At 43.4% G+C, this 21,488-nt stretch overlaps 1 protein-coding gene across 2 annotated transcripts in view; it reads left to right on the top strand.

Annotated features, from left to right (window-relative positions):
- The window catches only part of LOC144495656 (SWI/SNF complex subunit SMARCC1-like), a 153,813-nt gene that overhangs the window by 45,504 nt on the left and 86,821 nt on the right, over positions 1-21,488 (top strand). For both annotated transcript variants that reach the window (XR_013498303.1, XM_078215923.1), the window contains exons 13-19: positions 1,121-1,158; positions 3,296-3,423; positions 5,623-5,694; positions 8,446-8,559; positions 11,941-12,094; positions 13,165-13,281; positions 16,629-16,688. Coding sequence is in view for 1 of the 2 variants with exons in the window: in XM_078215923.1 (XP_078072049.1) it covers positions 1,121-1,158; positions 3,296-3,423; positions 5,623-5,694; positions 8,446-8,559; positions 11,941-12,094; positions 13,165-13,281; positions 16,629-16,688 (683 nt within the window). In the remaining variant the exon portion in view is untranslated. The remainder of the gene's footprint in view (positions 1-1,120; positions 1,159-3,295; positions 3,424-5,622; positions 5,695-8,445; positions 8,560-11,940; positions 12,095-13,164; positions 13,282-16,628; positions 16,689-21,488) is intronic.

The raw sequence follows: 21,488 nt of genomic DNA on the forward strand, positions 1-21,488 counted from the left end.
TGGTTGTGGGTAAGTTATCAGAAGAGGACTTCAGAAATTGCCATTGAGAAAGGCGCAGAATGATCGAGCAAGCACCGCCAACAAATGGAAGAAAACTGCGTTTATACAATGCATTTCATGATCACCAAACATCCCAGAGCACTATACAGCCAAAGTAGTACTTCAGAAGTGTAGTCATTGTTGTAATATAGAAAATATAGCAGTCAGTTTTCACACAGCCAGTTCCCACAAACAGTAACTTGATAGTGACCGGATAATCTGTCTTTTGTGACATAGAGTCAGGAATAAATATTGGCCAGGACACCAGGGATATTTGAATTGGTGCCATGGGATCTTTTATGTCTAATTGAGGGTCAAACAAGGCTCCTGTTAAAATTTCTGATCCAAAAGAGGGTACTTCTGGCAGAGCAGCGCTGTCTCAGTTCTCTGTTGGAGTGCCAGCCTGCATTCTGTGGGCAAGTCTTTGATTTAGGGCAAGGTCACATCTGCCTAACCTGATTGAATATTTGAGGAGGTAGTGCTGGCCAATGATGTGTTTTACATGGATTTTAGTGAGGCTTTTTTGGCAATGTCCCTCATGGTAGACGGCTCTGAAAAGTAAAAGCCCATGAAATTCGAAAAAAAATAGTGGCAATCGGGATCCAAATTGGCTCAGTGGCAGGAAGGAAATAATAATGGTCGATGAGTGTTGTAAATTGAAAGCTGTTTCCAGTGGTGTTCCACAGTAATTCAGTGCAAGCTCTGAAAGGCCAGAACTGTGGTTGCAATTAATTTAGTGGCTGTAAAACTACCATTTATTTAAGGTGCACTTCATTCTCATCCTGCTAATGGTAGTGCAGTTTGTTTGCAGCTATTAATAATAGTGCAGTCAGTGACCCAATTAAATCAGATGGAATACCAATGCAAGTTATTTTGTTTTATGGCTGCTTGTTGCAAACAGTAGACTGAAACCTCTTGCTCTGACAATTTGGTGATAGATCAGCAGTGATCGAATTAAATTAGTGATACTGTGATAAAGCAGATGATTACAATATGGATGCTGACATCTGTTTCACTTTTTTTTGATGGCTCAATTGCACCTGTGAAAGCTAATTCTTATCCTGAATTAATCTTGTTGCAGATGAGCAAGAGGATGAGCCGTTGTCGGCAGGTGGCAAGGTAATTAACATAAAATGCTGATTTTGCTTACCCGGTAGCTGTCTGGAAATGGTAACTATGGCAACTAATCCACTGTTAGGCTCCAGAGCTGTTGTTTGTGTATCGCCTTGCATTTGCAATGCTTGTGTCTGTGGTGTTGATGTTGCCGCTGCTAGGGGGAGGCAGTTAACAAATCATGGATGTTGAGGGAAAGTGAAATGTTGAGATATATTTGGAGACATTCACTTCCTTCTCTGCCTCCAGAGATTTGCATAGCGTGGGCAGCAAATCGTGTGACATACTGTATGTGTAAAGCGTAGGTAGGAACTGGCGCAAGTCTTTGGCTCTGCAGGTTGCGAATACAGAGCCTAATATTCACATCTATCATTAATACATTTTGGATAAGCATCAGACCATGTTCATAGAAATCATAGAAACCCTACAGTGCAGAAGGAGGCCATTCGGCCCATCGAGTCTGCACTGACCACAATCCCACCCAGGCCCTACCCCCACATATTTACCCGCTAATCCCTCTAACCTACGCATTTTAAGATTCTAAGGGGCAATTTTTAACCTGGCCAATCAACCTAACCCGCACATCTTTGGACTGTGGGAGGAAACCGGAGCACCCGGAGGAAACCCACGCAGACACGAGGAGAACGTGCAAACTCCACACTGACAGTGACCCGAGCCGGGAATCGAACCCGGGACCCTGGAGCTGTGAAGCAGCAGTGCTAACCACTGTGCTACCGTGCCTGGTGGCTGTTTACTTGTAATCTGGGAATAATGGCATTTTGTGACATTGACCCTTGTTTGTTCCTTATCTTTGTGGAGTGACAAAATCCAGGTTGAAATCACTTGGTCAGTTTGACAAGTTGTCATCCATGCCATAATGCAGTTAAAAATAATTTGTGTTCCACCAATGTGTAAAATTCATCTGAATATCCCAGGCGGACTTTTTCCCTTTTTCACTCCCATGACCTACTGCCACGACTACCCCCACCCCCCGCCATTCCAAAAATCAAAATGAGCTGCATTATTCTGGAACTACTTGGCCTTCTGAAAAGTTAACCAAATGGTGCCCCATCCTTCAACTCCAGGGATCTGCTTCACTCCGCTCGGAGGATTTGAAGAATGCGCAGCAGGCTAAAATGTTCATGTGGTAATTTCCTTCCTGGCCCTCGCTGCTCATGCACAACTTGGCCTGCAGTTGCTTTCTCGTGATGTTTTTTGCCTCCAGCAACCCCAAACCCAGAAAAGGGGTAACAAGAAGAGGAAGAAGCTGAAAGAAACTTGGGGAAATTAAAATACGGGTAACCCAACAGAAGGCTTCCGGATTGCTTGTAGAGTTAATGGTACTCCATGGTCCATAAACATCCATGACACTATTATGCAGTTAAGCAGTTTTTTGTGATGTGCGTTGAGGGGGAAAAAGTTTCTTTCCATCATGTGGCTGACCAGGATTCTCTACCGCTCTTGCTGCCTTCTGTTGGCATATGATAGATGGATTTATTTGGCCATGTTATGAATACAGATTCCTTGGTCATTAAGTCCTGGAGTTGGGCTTGGAGGCAGGGGTGTTACCAATGTGCCACAGACCCTTTAGCCCAATAATCCATTCCCATTAAATGTTCACAGTATTCTGCTCCATGTGCTCTACTTCAGTTTCCCCGAGAAATAGAACAAATGATGAGCTGCTGGCTCTGAAGGTGCTTTTTTGATCGCCATGCCAGGGGGTTGAGAGCAGTCTTTGGGGTGCCCCTTTTATTTTTTCCATCCCCAACATGTGGCAGAGCCAATGATTTTAACTCCCCACTTGTGGCTTGATTGCAATGTGGCAGCGCAGATGTGTTTATAACCAGCTCTACAAATGTCATAACGAGTTATAGTCGCTTATTATTCTTTTCAGCTTCTAATGCAAATTAAGTCCATACCTGAATTGTAATCTTTTTGTGATTTATGATCTTTGACTTTCCTGTGCAAGGTGCTTAATGGAAAAGTGGTCAGTTTGGCTGTTTTTAAAATACCTTGCCTTCGAGATCCAAGACAATTCTGCCAGTCTGGCATGTATACTCAACAGTAATATTTCAGCTTTATACATGTCATTGATTATTGCTGCTTGAATTGGCAGTAAAGTGAATTGTAAATTATTCCCCAGGAAGAAGAGGACAGTTCGAACGCTAAAGGTGATCACATCAGGCCTGTGGACCAAGCAGAGGATAACGTCACCGAACAGACGCATCATATCATCATCCCCAGCTACTCGGCGTGGTTTGACTATAATAGGTCAGATTGAATGTTTGTTTATTTCTCCTCCTGTGAGCTTCCTTGTGTGAATCAGAGAATCTGCAACCGCTGTTTCCACCCCACTAGAAAAACAATAAATGATAAATTGCTGTCTCTGACCTATGTCTGTTTTGAGCAAGAAGCCTGGATAAGGCTCTTCCTGCAAGACTGTTTGAGAAACTTATTTGGCCCTTCTTCCCTGGTGTATGTTTGGCTTTGAGAACTTCTGAGATTAGGGCCAAGGGACTTGAAGGTACAGCCACAAATAATGGAAGAATTAAATTGGGGATGCACAAGCAACCAAAATTACATGAACACAGATATTTTGGGGGTTATGAGTTGGAGGATATTTATTAGGGAGTTGTAAGGCTGCTGAGGTGAAAACATGGATGAAAGATTTGAGATGGAGGGATTGCTTGACCGTTGGCTATTGTAGGTCAGAGTGTGGGTGTGATTCAGGGAGTGGAATTAATGTCCTTCGATGGTTGCTAACTTAAAACTTTTGGTTGGTAGGAGTTAGTTGAGCTTGGCAATGTTCATGAGGTGAGATGGTATTTTGTGGGGTGTACTGATTAACACAGGTTGGGAGAAGTTGTTTGTTCATGTACCTGTAGTTCGATGCTTCAGATGTAATCCTTTTTACTGTGTTTGACCAGATCTTTTATACTTGCAATGTGCTTATGCAGATTAGACCGAGAACTAAACAAAACGTTGGGTTGTGACATAAAATTAGTTGATCCACTTGATCCTGACTCCCAGAAAAAATCAAGGAAAATTGAAGATGTGTATCGGTTCATAACCATGTACACTGTCCTTGCTGGTTGATTATTGCCAGAACAAGTGTTACTGTGAGCAAGACTCTTTCTCCCCCTCCCACCCAAGAATTGTGTATTTCAAAACAAATGACAGATCCCAGAAAGCGCCATCAAGTCCTCTCTCAACCTTTGCTGCTCCAAGGAAAACAGCCCCAGCCTCTCCACAATACTTTTGATCCTTCCTGTAATGTGGTGACCAGAACTGCACTCAGTACCGCAGTTGTGGACAAACCAGCGATTTATACAGCTCCAATATGACCTCACTGCTCTTGTTTTCTATGTCTCCTTGGCTAATAAAGGCACGTATTCCATAGGCCATCTTAAACACCTTGTCTATTTACCCTGTCACCTTCAAGAATCTGGATATCCACTCCATGGTCCCGCTGATCTTTAGCATTCTGCAGTGTCCTACCATTCATTGTGTAATCCTTTGCCTTGTTAGCCCCCCCCAAGTGCATTACCTCAGGCTTGTCTGGTTTGAATTCCATTTGCCACTGCTCTGCCCACCCGACCAGTCCATTGATATCCTCCTGCAGTCTACGGTTATCCTCACTATTTACCAACCTACCATTTTTTTTGTGTCATCACGAACTTCTTGATCATACCCCTAACATTCAAGTCCAAATCATTAATGTACATCACAAGAGCCCCAGCACTGAGCCATGTGGAACCCCGCTGGAAACAGATTTCCAGTCACATAAACATCTCTCTGCTGCCTGCCTCTCAGCCAATTTTCGAACCAGTGTGTCACTTTGCCTTGGATTCTGTGGGCCCTTACTTTCTTGACCAGTCTGCCTGATGAGGTATCAAACACCTTCTCAAAAGCTGTGCCGAAGTTCATATAGACGACATCAAATGCATTGCCCTCATCAACACTCCTGGTTACCTCATCAAAAAATTTGATTGAATTTGTCAAACATGGCCTTTGCTTGACAAATCCATGTTGATTTTCCCTGATTAATCCGTGTCTGTCCCAAGTGCAAATGTATTCTGCCCCACAGAATTCTTTGCAGTTACCACTGAGGTTAGACTGACTGACTGGCCTGTTGGCTCATGTGAGTTTTTTTTTGTTTAAAATTTATTGCAGGCTATTTTAAATCTCACTCAAGTTTTGATGTGCTGGAGGGAGTTATTGTCAGATGTGGGCCTTTAGAAGATTGTAAATATGGTTTTGATACGTCACCAAAAGATTGAAATGAAAAGGGTAAAATGCAGCTTTATCAAAAAGTAAGAGTGTTTCTCATTTTTCTTCCGAGAACTTCAGAGACTTAACATTTTTCTTGGTGTCTATGATTTTTAGGACTGGGCGTGGGGTTCTTAACTTCTGTTCTCCCAAATTTAAAAATAAAATTGACTTAATTAGTTCCATTTCCCTGTCTTGTAGTATCCATGAGATTGAACGTCGTGCCTTGCCAGAATTCTTCAATGGGAAAAATAAGTCCAAAAGCCCAGAAATGTAAGTGTGTTTGATAAATCTATTTTCCCATTCTCTCTCTCAAGCCGAAAATGCATTTTCTCACTTTTGACTGTTGTTCTGAGTTTGAAAACGATTACCAAGTGTCATTATTTCAAGGTTGATCACCTTTTCGGTGTGTAAGCTATTGTTTGCTGCCATATGCTTCATCTAATGGGTTCAGTTGGATGAAGCTGATTGCTGGGTATTGGTTACAGGAACCTGTTTGACTTTTTATTAATTGTCTCATGACTATCTTAATTTCCTTTGCTTTGAATTGAATTTATTCATTGCAGTTTGGGACTTTTGATTTTGAGGCTTTGCCAACCTGGTAAGGGTTCTTTTTTTAAGTGCCAATTATCTTCTCTTGTGAAGTTTTCTTGTCGGTCAGCGAGGGTTGGAATTCTGCTTTCTCTGATGGTTCTTCAGAAGGAACTCTTCAAAATGCAGCTAATGAAAATACAACAAAACTTACACCAACTTATAATTCAAAGAAAGGGTTTAATAAAGAAACATCATTACTCCAAACTTGGGGCCTCACCCTGGGCCACTCCAAGCTCACCACAATTCTACATAGTTCCTTATTTATAGTGAATCAGCTGGTCAGCTGACTATCACATCACTCTGTAATTGGTTCCATGGTTTACTGGGTCAGCTGACCCTTGCATCTTATTCCCATTGGTCACATTACATCCAATACAAAGTTGTCACTGGTTACATTCTAACATTCCTCCCTGATGGTTCAGCACATGCAGCAATAGCCCAGTGCTGATGTAGTTAGCCCTACATAAGCGTGTATACACAGAGGCATTGTTTGTGTGCAAATAAATTTAGATGTTTAGGCTTCATTCAGTGACACAATTTTCCAACGGCTGTAATGCCAGTAACAGTGTCCTATCACTGTATTGCTATCAATCCACTCCAGCAACGTGATATTTAAATTGCAACTTTCCCTCTTTGTGCTTTGGCCCAAGTTCACTATGCTGACTATATTATTCTGACTGCAGTCTTGCACAAGGATTGCAGATTTTTTTAAGGGGAGCCTTCAGTTCAATCACTTTGTAACCTGAATTATTTTACATATCTGGTGGGTGCTGTGCAGTGAGATAGTCATGGTCTGTGAATTTGTCTTTCTAGATATAACATTTAATCTCCAATTACTTTGTCAAGTATCTCAACAGGAAGATTCAATCCATGTTGAAGGGGATTTTATATTGTAATGAAACTAATTAGATTACTGTTGCATAAGTGACTGTATATAATTTTATTTGCTCACCCAGGGGTTCTGATTTAATTCCGTTTTGGTTTAAAATCGACATCTAATCAACACTGGATAAAGCATTTCCAACATTGCTTAGGAAGGCAAATGGCATGTTGGTTTTTATTGCAATGTGACTGGGGTAGCCAGCAGGAGGTTTGCTTGCCCATGCTTGACCTGATGCCCTGAAACTTCATGGGGTCCAGAGTCAAAGTTGAGAATTCTCAGAGCAATTCCCTCCCAACTGTTCACCACAGTGCTGCCACATATGATGGGTCTGGGATATTGTGAGTAAGGCTCGATTCTCTGAGTATGACTATGTCAGGCTGTTGCTTGACTAGTCTATGAGACCGCTCTCCCAATTTTGGCATAAGTCCCAAAATATTAAGGAGGATTTTGCAGTGCCAACAGGGCTCGGTTTGCCACTTTTATTCTGGTGCCTAGGTCAGTGTAGGGTTATCCAACCAGTTTCATTCCTCTTTGTGAACTTTATTTTTATAAAATTGCATGCCTGAAAATCAAAAACCCCAAAACTGAATTTCAAGGCTATCAACTAATTGATTCCAAGGACTTGTTTAACTGCTCCTGGGGAATGGGCAAAAAACTTGGATGTGGTTCTCCCCAAAAATTCTAAATGTTAAATTTACATGAAAACTGGATTAAATCGCACTGGTTTTAGTGGGAGTTCAGAGAAGAATCTCGCACAGTCTGTGCACTGCTGAGTGCACTGGCGTGAATCACATTAGAAATCAGCGAGCAAGGCCTATTTCTGCTGGAGAGACTGGCAGCAGAGCTCTGAGACCCCTGTCTGCCGGCCTCCTGATTGTTGGCCAGCTCCACGACACCTGCAACACCAGCACTCTCACTCACTCCCCTCCTCCCCCCTCCCACCCCAAGCATGCCTGGGCCCTGCCTCCCTCCCTCTGTTCGCGATCTGTATGCAGAGTGGCAGTGGGATCGCCACCAGAGGCCCTGCCCCAATGGCACTGCCCCATGCCTGGTGGGCAGTGCCAAGGTGCCCTCTGGGCATTGGCATTTGGCCTCTTGAGCAGTGCCAAGATGCCAATGCCCAGGGGGCATTCCCCAGCACCCAACCCTCTGGGGGAGCCCTGATTGCCCCCTCCCCCTTCACTCCAGCGGGGTCAAGCTGCCAGCTCCCTGTTAGTGGGGATCTACTGTAAACCCTGCTGGAGTGAAATACTCCTGGCAGGCAGGGAGAGTCTAACAGGCCCGGAGACTTGAGTCCTGGGCCCGCAAATTATATTTGAATTATATTAAAATGATGTCTTGAATACATTAGGCAGCTGGCACCTGTTTTTGGCGCGGAGCTGACTGTGTGCCAGCAATCCGGTGCTGGGAGACACACTTGGGGCCAGACGCCCAGTGTGGTTGCGATAACCTGACCAGGCAACCTTTATGTTTATATCTCATTAATCGCAGGACCTGTCAGTTCTGGGAAAAGTTCATTTTATTTTCCTGTGTTTATGCACCAACAGATATTTGGCATACCGAAACTTTATGATTGACACCTATCGGTTAAATCCTCAGGAATATCTAACCAGTACATCTTGTCGCAGAAATTTAACTGGTGACGTTTGTGCAGTAATGAGGTAAGGACAATACATTTCATGGGGGAGAGCAGAGGTCCTCTCATTTGAAAGCTTCCAACAATGAGAAATTGAAGGAGATGTTTACGGTGTTGTTTAAACTGCCCTTGCTCAGCCTGAAAGAGACTCTTGACTATGTTCAACCATTGTATAGTTTGTTTTGGATTGTGGGTTGATGTTCAAGATTGGTGCTCTTGTGCAGCAGAATGAAGAGTTAATCGTACTACCAACAGATGCTGTCCTTTGGATGAATCGTTGATGTCACTTCAACTGCTTAGGTGGATATTAATTTCACAATAGAAAGCAGGTCTTTTTTTCATCTGAACCAATCCAATCTAAATTGTGTGAGAAGAGGGTGAATTGAGGAGTAGTAGGTGGTCTATTGGGCCATTCAATTTGTTTAAATCATCGATGATCTGGATCTCAAATTCCATAAACTCATCTTTGTTCCACATCTCATTCCCCTAGGGTGGGGAAGCATTTTATATTCACTCAACATTCTAATCACCATCTTGTAGTACGTGCTTGTGTCATGCCTCAATGTTGGTGTTCAATTGGGATATAATAGTTATTCCACTGTGAAAAAAGAAACTTGTTTTCTCCTGTCAAATGTGGAAGATCTGTGGTGCTGTTGTCAGATCCTTGTTGAAGGAAATGTAATTCTGCCCCTCACCTGCTCTCGCGTCTTTCCCATTTCCTTGTTTGTGTGACAACAATTGAGTTTAATGTGGTTTAATCTGTTTTTGGAGGATTGGCGGTGGGGATAGACATGATGAACATGGTATAATTTGGGAATTAAACTGCAGAAAGATGTTGGCCGTGTTCAACCTTCGAGGACAAAGACGCCTGCTTTGTTGATACCCAGCACATGACATCAGCAACTACCCAATTCTCTGCCAGAACTATCGGGCTGAACTGAGTCACAGGAACAATTTAGAATGCAGCAACCCACCAAAATTAGTGTAATATCTCATAAAGGCAAAATACTGTGTTTGCTGGAATCTGAAACAACAACAGAAAATGCTGGAAAATCTCAGCAGGCCTGACAGCATCTGTGGAAAGAGAATAGAGCCAAATGGTCACCGTGACTCAAACCATTGGCTCCATTTTCTCTCCACAGATGCTGAGATTTTCATGCATTTTCTGTTTTTGTTAGTGCAATATCAGTTAGTCATGGTGGTAGAATCATTATGACAGAGGAGGAAATTCCATTACAGTTTTCTGTTGAGCACTCCTGTCAGTCCCATTCTGTTGCCCTATCCTCTTAGCCCTGTAAGTTAAATTCCAAGTACCCATTCAGCTTGCAGTTGAAATCATTGTCTCTGCTTTTACCTCTCAAGGTCAGCACCACTAGCTACATTTTATTTTTTAAAAAAAGCTCTTCACATTTCTTGTGTATCTTGTTCGAACATTAAACTCGTGTCTCCCAGTCCTTGTAGATCATTAAATTGGAATAGCTCTGCTTTATCCACATTGTCTAAATCTGTCATTTTTTTACACCACTATCAGACCTCCTCTCAACCTTCTTTGTACTGAGGAGAATATCCAGCTTCTCCATTCTGGCCATGTAGCTAACATTCCTCTTCCCCAGAACTACTGTGGTAAATCTCCTTTACATCCTCTCGGAATTTCATATCTTTCCTAAAATGGGGTGAGCAGAACTGGACATAATATTCTGGGCAAAGCCTAACCAAAGCTTGAGGTTCAACATAACTTCCCTGTGTTTGTACTCACCATGTCTGTTTAGGTAGTCCAAGGTCCCATCGGCTTTGCAAACTACTGTTTTGATGTGTCCTGTCACTTTCAAATATCTAGGCAAATAAACACCCAGGCTCCTATGTCTTGGCACATGATTGAGACATTTTGCCTCTCCCTATCTCTTCTGTCAAAGTGTATCAGCTCACCTTTCACTAAGATTCCATATGCCAATTCTTTTGTCCTCTGCTTTTTCCACACACTTCCTGGCTACTTGTCTCCCTGAACTCTGTTTAGCAGCTAGGAAATCCCATGTATTGACTCTGATCCTTCTGGCTCGGAGGCCTTTCCTATTTGGTCACCATGCTTATCTTGTCCAGTGGTCATGGGAATGGTTGGAAAGGGTCTGCCTGAGTGGCTGGACTTATGGGTGAGATTGTAGTTGTCTTCTATGAGGGCTGCATTGTGGGCCTTGAAGATTCCCTGCTCCTCCAAGTGTGTCCTCGGGAGGAGTATCAGCAGTTTTGAAATTGCTATAACAATATCAGTTTGTGCAATCCCTCATAGGTGTGTGGGATTTTTAAAGACCGTGCCCATTTGCTTTTCCAGTGGTGGTGACTTCACAAGATGAAATCGGCTCACGTAGATGAATCTGTTTGAAGGCAATGGCACAAAACTTTCAACAAAGGCTAGGTAGGTGGGGACAATTGTCCAGCCTGGCCAGAGCTCCTTCTGTGGCCTGCTAGTCAGATGTTAAAGCAGCAGACAGGCTTGTAACTCTGAAAAGCAATATTAACTTGTTCAACAAGCCCAGAGTCTTGGGTCAGTGTGAAGATGTGCAGGTTCGAATCATAGAATCACTACAGTGTAGAAGGAAACCATTCAGCCCATCAAGTCTGCACTGACTCTGCGGGAGAGCATCTCACCAGGCATACCCCCTGCCCTCTCCCTGTGACCCCATGCATTTACGTGCCAATGACCCCTTTAACCTACACATCTTGGAACACTAAGGGGCAACTTAGCATGGCGAATCCACCTAACCACATCTTTGGACTGAGAAAACCAGAGCAGCTGGAGGAAGACCACACAGACATGGAAAGAATGTGCTGGAGAGGTTGATTGGCCTTGCTAAATGCACGGGGTTAGAAGAATATGACGAGGATGAAAGATTCTTTTGGAGAGTTCGTGCAGACTTGATGACCGACTTTTGCACTGATTCTATGGTTCTTGCCTCTCCAAGGGTTTTCAACAAAGGATGTTTATCCTACGTCTGGAAATTGACTTTGTGTTCCAGGCTGTTAACACCTCAGCCATTATGGGTTGAAAAAAGTGCTGTTTGGTTATGGGCCTGGTTTTTGGGAAAGTAATTGTCACCAGCGACGCAGATGTTTTACCTGGTTAGGGAGCCTAGAACCAGCGGACACAATTTCAAAATAAGGGGGAAGCCACTATGGACCGGGTGAGAATTTTTTTTTTTTCTGAGAGTTGTGAATCTTTGGGATTCTCTACCCAGAGGCGGTGGAAGCTCAGTCATGGAGTCTGTTTAAAACCGAGATTGACAGATTTCTATATGCCAATGATCGAAAGGGATATGTGCGTAGTGTGGGGGGAAAGGCATTAAAGTGGATGATCAGATTATGTGCTGTGATATTTTACTGTGCACATTCATGTGCATATTACTTACTTTAGAGTTCACGCATTCCTGGAACAGTGGGGCCTTGTGAATTACCAAGTGGATGCCGACAGCCGACCTCTGCCCATGGGTCCTCCCCCGACCCCTCACTTCAATGTTCTTGCAGATACTCCTTCGGGCTTGGTACCAGTTCATCTCAGGACTCCTCAAGTAAGACATGAGAAATCAACTGTTGGTCTTCTCTTCCCTCCTTCCCGTGGTGCCCCACACCCCTACCCCGACTCTTAATGTAACCTGCTTGCGGAAGGGGGGGGGCGGGGACAGCAGTGTACAAGGTTATTTACTAATTAATTTGGGAACGGGGTAGCATGTTTTTTCTTTCCTGAAGGCATTGTCGAAATAGTTTCTCATAACCTGCATTCATTTAAGTGGTTTCCTGTTGCGTTTAAACACAGAAAATATTGGAACTGCACAGCAGTTGCTCATTACCATCTGACTAGAGAAAAGATGGGCTGCAATTTGAATAGATCAGCTATAACTTTCTGTAGAATTACATTTTTATTTTGGATTTTGGCCATGCAGTTTGCCTTCAATGATTTCAGTTACTGGGGTGAAGGTTTTGACTTATGAGGGGAAAGTTGAGCAGGTTGGACTTGTACTCAGGTGTTTATAAGAGTGAGAGGTGATCTTCCTGAAACACAGTATCCTGAGGCCGCTTGAAAGGGTGGGTGCTGAGAGGAGGTTTCCCTTTTGTCGGGGAACCTATAGCCAAGGGGAACCATTTCAAAATGAAGGATTTCCTTTTTAAGACCTACATGAGGAGGAATTTGTCTTTGGAATTCATCTCCACAGAGTAGTGGAGGCTGGGTCATTGAATGGATTCAAGGCAGAGTTGATCAGATTTTTGATCAAAAAGGAGTTTAGGTTATGGGAGGCAGGCAGCAAAGCGGAGTTAAAGCCATAATACATCAGCCATGACCTTAACAAATGGCAGAGCAGGTTCAATGGGCTGGTTTCCCCCTCTTCCTTGGTCTTATTTGGTTTTGTGAATGCAAAGTTAGTTTTTCTCCATTGAATTATGCCTCACTAACATTTTTTCCTATCTTTGCTTCATATTCTGATGCCTGTTTTCTTAATCTGCAATTGGTTGTGTGGGATATTGATTTAACTAAATGCTTCAGTTGATTTGTCTGAAATCAGCAATTAACTCCTTCAATTGACTTAATTTTCCAAATTATAATTTTGTATGATATTCACTTCAATCTCAAAATCTTGTGCAGATTCCAGCCTCTCAGCAAATGTTGAACTTTCCAGAAAAACCAAAGGACAAACCAGCAGACCTACAGAACTTCGGCCTGCGTACTGACATGTACACCAAGAAGGGCACCTTGGCAAAAGTAAGTCTTTTATTTTGACTTGAAATGGTCAGGCGTTGCATTCTTGACTGGGAGTACCGTATGAGAAAGTGGTGGAGCCAAAGTCCCTAATAGCTTTTAAAAGGCTAAGTGGATAAATGTTTGAGAATTTAAAAGGGTTATGCGCAAAGGGCAGGAGAATTATACAAAGTTTATTGTTCTGCAGGTTAATGCCAACAGTTGTTGTTAAATAGATATGCAGTAGTCCTGTACACTTTTGTTTTCTATTTTGTGGAAGCGAGGCGTCACTGTCAAGGTCAACATTTATTCCCCCGCCCAATTGTTCTTGAGAAGGTGGTGGTGAGCCATCTTAATTAATTCTGGAGTTGATAGGATATAGGTACCCCACAATTCTGTTCTGGAGAGCATTCTAGGATTTTCACCCAGTGCTATGTTTCCGACTAAGAATGGTGTGTGACTTGGAGATGAACTTGCTGTTGGTGTTTGATATGTTTGCTGCCCTTGGTCTTGTAGGTGGTAGAGTTGCAGGTTTGAAAGGCGCTATTGAGAGAGCCATGGTGAGTAGCTACGATGCATATTGTATACAGTGCACACTGCTGCTACTGCACCAGTCATGGAGTGAGTAAATATTTTTAAGGTGGTGGTTAGTGTACCAATCAGGCAGGCTGCTTTTTCCTGGAAGGTGTTAAGTTTCTTGTTTTTGGAGTTGCATGCATTTCGGCAAATGGAGTATTACATCACATTCCTGATTTGTGCCTTGCATTGGTAGAGATTGCAGGTTTGAAAGGTGCTAATGAGGAAGCCTTGGGGTGAGTAGCTACAGTGCATATTGTATATGGTATGCACTGCTGCCACTGTATGCCAGTCATGGAGTGAGTAAATCTTTTAAGGTGGTGGATAATGTGCTACTCACCAAGGTTCCCTCACTAGCGCCTTTCAAACCTGCGACACCCTGAGGATATTGATGGTGAGGGATTTGGCAATGATAATGCCATTGAATGTCAATGGGAGATGATTAGCCTCTCCCCTTCTCGTTGATAATTGCCTGGCAGTTGTGCGGTACATCACTTGCTGCTTATCAGTCTAAGCCTGAATGTTGTTTGGGTCTTCCTGCATGCAGCCATGAGCATTTGCGATAGGTACTGAACCCTAATCATTGACGAGCATCCCCACCTCTGATCTTTATGGTGGAGGGAAGGTCATTGATGCAGATGAAGATAGTTGAGCCTCGCACGCTGCCTCGAAGAACTCCTGCAGTGATGTCCTGGGACTGAGGTGACTGGTGTCAAACGACCACAACCCTTGTGGTAGCTATGACTCCAAAGAGTGGAGATATTTTTCCTCCCCCATTCACGTTGACTTCTTAAATTTTGTTGTGCATGAAGGGCAGTCACCCTCCCCTTCCCTCTCACTTCTGAGATTCAGCTCTCTGTCCATGTTTGAATTAAGACTAACAACATCTGGAGCCAAGTGGCCCTGGTGAACCTAAACCTAGCATTGAAGAGCAGGTTAATGATTAAGTGCTGCTTGATAACACTGTTGACCACTACTTCCATTACCAGGCTGATGATTGAGAGCATTCTGATGGAATGGTAAATGGCCACAATGGATTTCTCCTCCCTTTTTGTGGGCAGGATGTGCCTGGGCGATTTTTTTCATATTGTTAGATAGATGCCAGCGTTGTAGCTGTATTGGAACTGCTTTGCTAGAAATCTGGATAGTTTTTGAGCACAAGTTATCGATAGTACAGTCAGGATATGATCAGGGCCTGTACTTGGCAAGATCCAGTGCCTTCAGCCATTTCTTGATACCATGTGGAGTGAATCAAATTGGCTGAAGACTGGCATATGTGGTGCCTGGTAGCTCAGGAAGAGGTTGAGTTGGGTAATCCACTTTGCACTTCAGGCTGAAGATGGTTGCAAATGCCTTCAGTGTTGTCTTTTACTTTGGCTTGCTGGGCTCCCCAGTTGTTGAGGGTGGGGATGTTTATGGAGCGACCTTCTCCAGTTAGTTTAATTGACCATCACCACTCCTGACTGGATCTGACAGCAGTACAAAGCTTTGACCTGATCCATTCATAATGGGGTTGATAGCTGTGGAGCAATTTTTCAAGCTAGTCAGTGCTGATATTCCTCCCATTAATTCCAAATAATCCTGTGTTCTCATGCCCACTATGACTGCCCTTAACTTTATTGGAGAATCTGGTTTGAAGCATTCTACAGTTATGGGACAGGAGCTCAGTTGATCATTGCTTTAACTTTGTTCATTTTGCATCAAATTTTAAATTTGATTTGTTGGCAAAAGATTGGGGGTTGTTCATCCATGAATCAAGATGTTTAATTTTAAAAATTGATGGATGTAATTACAGACCAGAGGCATGTTCGTTGTTGTAGTAAAAATGTCAAAACTACACAGTAAGTCAGGCTGCATTATGTCAAGTTGGATTTTATATATTACAAAGGCAAAATATTGCAGGTGCTGGAAATCTGAAATAAAAATAGAAAATTCTGGAAATACTCAGTAGTTCTGGCAGTATTTGTGGAGGGAGAACAAGTTAGTTATAGGTCAGTGACCGTCCATCAGAACTGGGCAAGATTAGACATGTAATAACGTCTTGAACAGTTGAAAAGGGAGGGTAGGAAAAAGAACAAAAGAGAAGGTCTTTGATAGAGTGGAGGGCAGGAGAGTTTCAGTGATAAAAGTTTCATGCTGCAAGGCCAAATGGTGCAAGCAAAGGAAGAAATTATGTCTAAAAGAAGTGTGAATGACGAACCTGAATAGCTCTGTCGAAAGCAAAGGTAAGGAAATAGTAAAGGAAGTGAGTGGGGATAGAAATCAAAGTGAAACAAAATGGGGCAGAGATTCTGATCTAAAACAAGTAATTTCAAATTAATCAACTAAAATTGATCTCTTTGTTAGGAAACTGTTGTAGTGCAGCACTTACTCTGAGACGGTTGATGTAATAAACCAATTCTTGCTTGTTCCACCACCAGTGTTTCGGGGTTACTTCCTGGCAAGGAAGAGGAAACTGATCCTTATTTCTATTCTGTTATATCTTTTGGAAAAATGGCTGCACTCATTGTATGGGAACAGGTTCTGGATAGGCTTTGAAATTCTCCAGAGCTAAATTCCACCGATGTTCTCAGTTCTTCCTGTGCTTGTCCAAATGGCCATGCTTCACGGAAGGATACTGACCCCTGCAAGAGTGTATGCCAGTCAGAGTTTGTGTTTTGGATGGAAGAAGGTTTGTGGCGTGGGTAGTGTAAAAACTCGGCAAAATATTTAAAAACTAGGATTTAAGAAGTGTTTGTTCAAATAACTTCTCATTTTCCATGTTTCTGTTTCTCTGCTGTGTCTCTGTCTTGCAGCAAAGTAAGGCCAGTGCAGCCAGGGACTGGACGGATCAGGAAACTCTGCTGCTCCTGGAGGTGAGTGTTTCTGATAACTATTACAAAGCAGTTTCAGAATATAGCATAGAAATAATTTTTGGTTCATTTTGAAAGCGTTGTAAAGAGACAACTGAGTCAAATTGTTAATTGTGCTATTCAGTTGTATCTATTTGGTAACATAATATGTACCTCATTAAAGTCCTCTGCAAAGAGGAAGCGTTGACAAAATATGTTGCATTGCCAGGCTCCCTGCATGCTCCCTGCATGCTCCCAGGCTCTGTTGACCTTCTTTGGTGATTTCCAATCTGATTTCAGTAAACAGTAAGAAAATGGCACCTCTCCTCCATCAGTTAGGATGTTAAAGTGTGCGAGTGCCTTTGAAAGCATGGAGCTGATGAATCTGTCCAAGAGCTCTTTGAACGCAGTCAGAGTATTGTGTGGAATCTTTGACAAACATTATGGAGAGGATGGAAAAGTGGCAACTTAAGTTGACTAAGATTTTAAAATCCAAGCCTGTATATGCTAAAGAAGTGGTAAAATCTAAGCAGTTCCAGGTTTCGAAAATGCAGATGGTAAAATATTATTTCCACTTTCTAGTTAATATGTAATCAGAATGATCGAAGAAATATCCTCCCTGCACAACTCTGTGCTTTTCCAATTCTGACCTCTTATGCATGTCCTGTTTTCTTCACTGTACCATGGACTACCAAGGCCTTTAGCTCTGGAGTTCCCTCCTTATGCCCCTCTGCCTCTCCGTCCCCTTCTTCTTCATGTTGCTCTTTAAGATCTACCTCTTTGACCAAGCTTTCAGTCACCTGTCCTAAATCTCTTTGCTGTAAACTGTCAAATTTTGTTCAGTCACAGGCAGCTTGTAAGTTTTAAATTATTAAAGGCGCTGCATAAATTTATGTCAATGTGTTTGGAAGTAATCCACTAAGATTTCTGTGACAATTAGGTGATTGCTTTCAAATGAAAAAGTGACGGGTGCAGGGAAAGGGCAGGGAGGATGGACTTCAATAGACTGCTTGTGACACAGGCACTGAAATGAAGAGCTGAATGGTTCATTGCACTGTATTTTGTGTTTGGAAAAAAATGACACCATGGAATAAAGAGCGCGGCCTACCTCTTATCTTTTGCTTTGGCAAGGGCTGACACTTTTTGTTCATCTATAATCTCAAATCTGGTTTCATCCCAGTTGGTCTTTTTACTAAGAGCCAGCAGCTATATATTTTATAACAGCGTGCCTGTGATTTCACCATAGCCTAGCTGATAAAAATTCACAGTTTATTTGCTTTAATACCCTTTTGAATTACGTTGTGCTGTATCATTCTCTGAAACATTTCAAAACACTTCTGTAGGAACTTGCTTGGACTGCTCCAGTTATGTCGGCAGACTCCACAGCCATTCAGTACCAACAATATCAAGTTAATGGTCAATTGGTGGCTCAGGGAATACTCACTGCGGTTTTAAATATATAATGGTGGAATCATAGAATGACTACCATAGAAAGGAAACCAGTTAGGCTCGTTTTGTCGGTTCTGGTTTTTTCCAAGAGCAGCTCAGCTAGCCTCACTCTAATGCCCTTTCCCATAGCTCTGCAATTTCATTCCCCAGAAAATTATCTAATTCCCTTTCCAAAGCCATAATTGAATCTGCAACTATTTTGGATCCTAACCAGCAGCTATGTAAAGTTTTTCCTTATGGTGTCATTGCTTTTTTTGCCAGTCAGCTTAAATCAATGTCCTCTGGGTCTCGACCTTCCCATTAATCGAAACATCTGTGTCTCCTCTATTAATCTTCCTCTGAAGGGATACAACCCCAGCTTCTCCACACTATCCCTGTGACTGAACTCCCTCATTGCTGGAACCATTCTCGTTAATTTTTTCCACACTCTTTACCTTAACTTGCTTTAGAATGTGTAATGCTCAGAACTGGACAAAATACTCCAATTGAGGCAGAACTGGTGTTTTATGAATGTTCACCATGACATATTTGCATTTGTACTCTTGTGTGTCTATTTATAAAACTCAGCATCGTGTATGGTTTATTAACTACCTTCTCAACTTGTATAGCCTACTTGAATGATTTGATTTATGATTGTCACATGCATTAGTATACAGTGAAAAGTATTCTTTCTTGCATGCGATACGGTCAAGCATACTGCTCATAGAGAAGGAAAGGAGAGTGTAGAATGTAGAGTTTCAGTCATAGCTAAGGTGTAGAGAAAGATCAACTTAATGCGAGGTAGGTCCATTCAAAGGTCTGATGGCAGCAGGGAAGAAGCTGTTCTTGAGTCAGTTGGTACGTGACCTTAGACTTTTGTATCTTTTTCCCGAAGGAAGATGGTGGAAGAGAGAGTGTCCTGGGTGTGTGGGGTCCTTAATTATGCTGGCTGCTTTGCTGAGGCAGCAGGAAGTGTAGACCGAGTCAATGGATGGGAGGCTGGTTTGCGTGATAGATTGGGCTATGTTCACGACCTTTTGTAGTTCCTTGCGGTCTTGGGCAGAGCAGGAGCCATACCAAGCTGTGATACAATTGGAAAGAATGCTTTCTATGGTGCATCTGTGAACGTTGGTGAGAGTTGTAGCTCACATGCCAAATTTTCTTTGTCTTCTGAGAACGTAGAGGCGTTGGTGGGCTTTCTTAATTATAGTGTCAGCGTGGGGGGACCAGGACAGGTTGTTGGTGATCTGGACACCTAAAAACTTTAAGCTTTCGCCCATTTCTACTTCATTCCCATTGATGTAGACGGGTCTCCGTGGACAACTATTCTCCACTATGCTTCCTGAAGCAATACCAAGCTGTGATACAACCAGTGTAAGAAGTCTCACAACACCAGGTTAAAGTCCAACAGGTTTATTTGGTAGCAAAAGCCACTAGCTTTCAGAGCGCTGCTCCTTCATCAGGCAAGTGTGAGTTCTGTTCACAAACAGGGCAGATAAAGACACACACTCAATTTACAAAATAATGGTTGGAATGCGAGTCTTTACAGGTAATCAAGTCTTAAAGGTACAGACAATATAGGTGGAGAGAGGGCTAAGCACAGGTTAAAGAGATGTGTATTGTCTCCAGCCAGGACAGTTAGTGAGATTTAGCAAGCCCAGGCAAGTCGTGGGGGTTACAGATAGTGTGACATAAATCCAAGATCCCGGTTGAGGCCGTCCTCATGTGTGCGGAACTTGGCTATCAGTCTCTGCTCAGCAACTCTGCGTTGTCGTGTGTCGTGAAGGCCGCCTTGGAAAATGCTTACCCGAAGATCAGAGGCCGAATGCCCGTGACTGCTGAAGTGTTTCCCAACAGGAAGAGAACACTCTTGCCTGGTGATTGTCAAGCGGTGTTCATTCATCCGTTGTCGCAACGTCTGCATGGTCTCCCCAATGTACCATGCCTCGGGACATCCTTTCCTGCAGTGTATCAGGTTGACAACGTTAGGCCGAGTTGCAAGAGTATGTTCCGTGTACCTGGTGGATGGTGTTCTCACGTGAGATGATGGCATCCGTGTCGATGATCTGGCATGTCTTGCAGAGGTTGTTGTGGCAGGGTTGTGTGGTGTCGTGGTCACTGTTCTCTTGAAGGCTGGTAGTTTGCTGCGGACAATGGTCTGTTTGAGGTTGTGCGGTTGTTTGAAGCCAAGAAGTGGGGGTGTGGGGATGGCCTTGGCGAGATGTTCGTTTTCATCAGTGATATGTTGAAGGCTCCGGAGGAGATGTCGTAGCTTCTCCGCTCCAGGGAAGTATTGGACGACGAAGGGTACACTGTACGCCGTGTCCCGTGTTTGTCTTCTGAGGAGGTCGCTGCATAGAAGCTATGACATCTTCTCCGGAGCCTTCAACATGTAATTGATGAAGACGAACATCTCGCCAAGGCCACCCCCACTTCTTGCCTTCAAACAACCGCACAACCTCAAACAGACCATTGTTCGCAGCAAACCACCCAGCCTTCAGGAGAACAGTGACCACAACACCACACAACCCTGCCACAGCAACCTCTGCAAGACGTGCCGGATCATCGACACGGATGCCATCATCTCACGTGAGAACACCATCCACCAGGTACACGGTACATGCTCTTGCAACTCGGCCAACGTTGTCTACCTGACACGCTGCAGGAAAGGGTGTCCCGAGGCATGGTACATTGGGGAAACCATGCAGACGCTACGACAACGGATGAATGAACACCGCTCGACAATCACCAGGCAAGACTTCTCTTCCTGTTGGGGAACACTTCAGCGGTCACGGGCATTCGGCCTCTGATCTTCAGGTAAGCGTTATCCAAGGTAGGGCGGTTGATGTCATATACATGGATTTTAGTAAGGCGTTTGATAAGGTCCCCCATGGTCGGCTTATGATGAAAGTAAGGAGGTGTGGGATAGAGGGAAAGTTGGCCGATTGGATAGGTAACTGGCTATCTGATCGAAGACAGAGGGTGGTGGTGGATGGAAAATTTTCGGACTGGAGGCAGGTTGCTGGCGGAGTGCCGCAGGGATCGGTGCTTGGTCCTCTGCTCTTTGTGATTTTTATTAATGACTTAGAGGAGGGGGCTGAAGGGTGGATCAGTAAATTTGCTGATGACACCAAGATTGGTGGAGTAGTGGATGAGGTAGAGGGGTGTTGTAGGCTGCAAAGAGACATAGATAGGATGCAAAGCTGGGCTGAAAAATGGCAAATGGAGTTTAACCCTGATAAATGTGAGGTGATTCATTTTGGTAGGACTAATTTAAATGTGGATTACAGGGTCAAAGGTAGGGTTCTGAAGACTGTGGAGGAACAGAGAGATCTTGGGGTCCATATCCACAGATCTCTAAAGGTTGCCACTCAAGTGGATAGAGCTGTGAAGAAG

This window comes from Mustelus asterias, chromosome 7 (assembly GCF_964213995.1).
Source record: "Mustelus asterias chromosome 7, sMusAst1.hap1.1, whole genome shotgun sequence".
Lineage (NCBI taxonomy): Eukaryota > Metazoa > Chordata > Chondrichthyes > Carcharhiniformes > Triakidae > Mustelus > Mustelus asterias.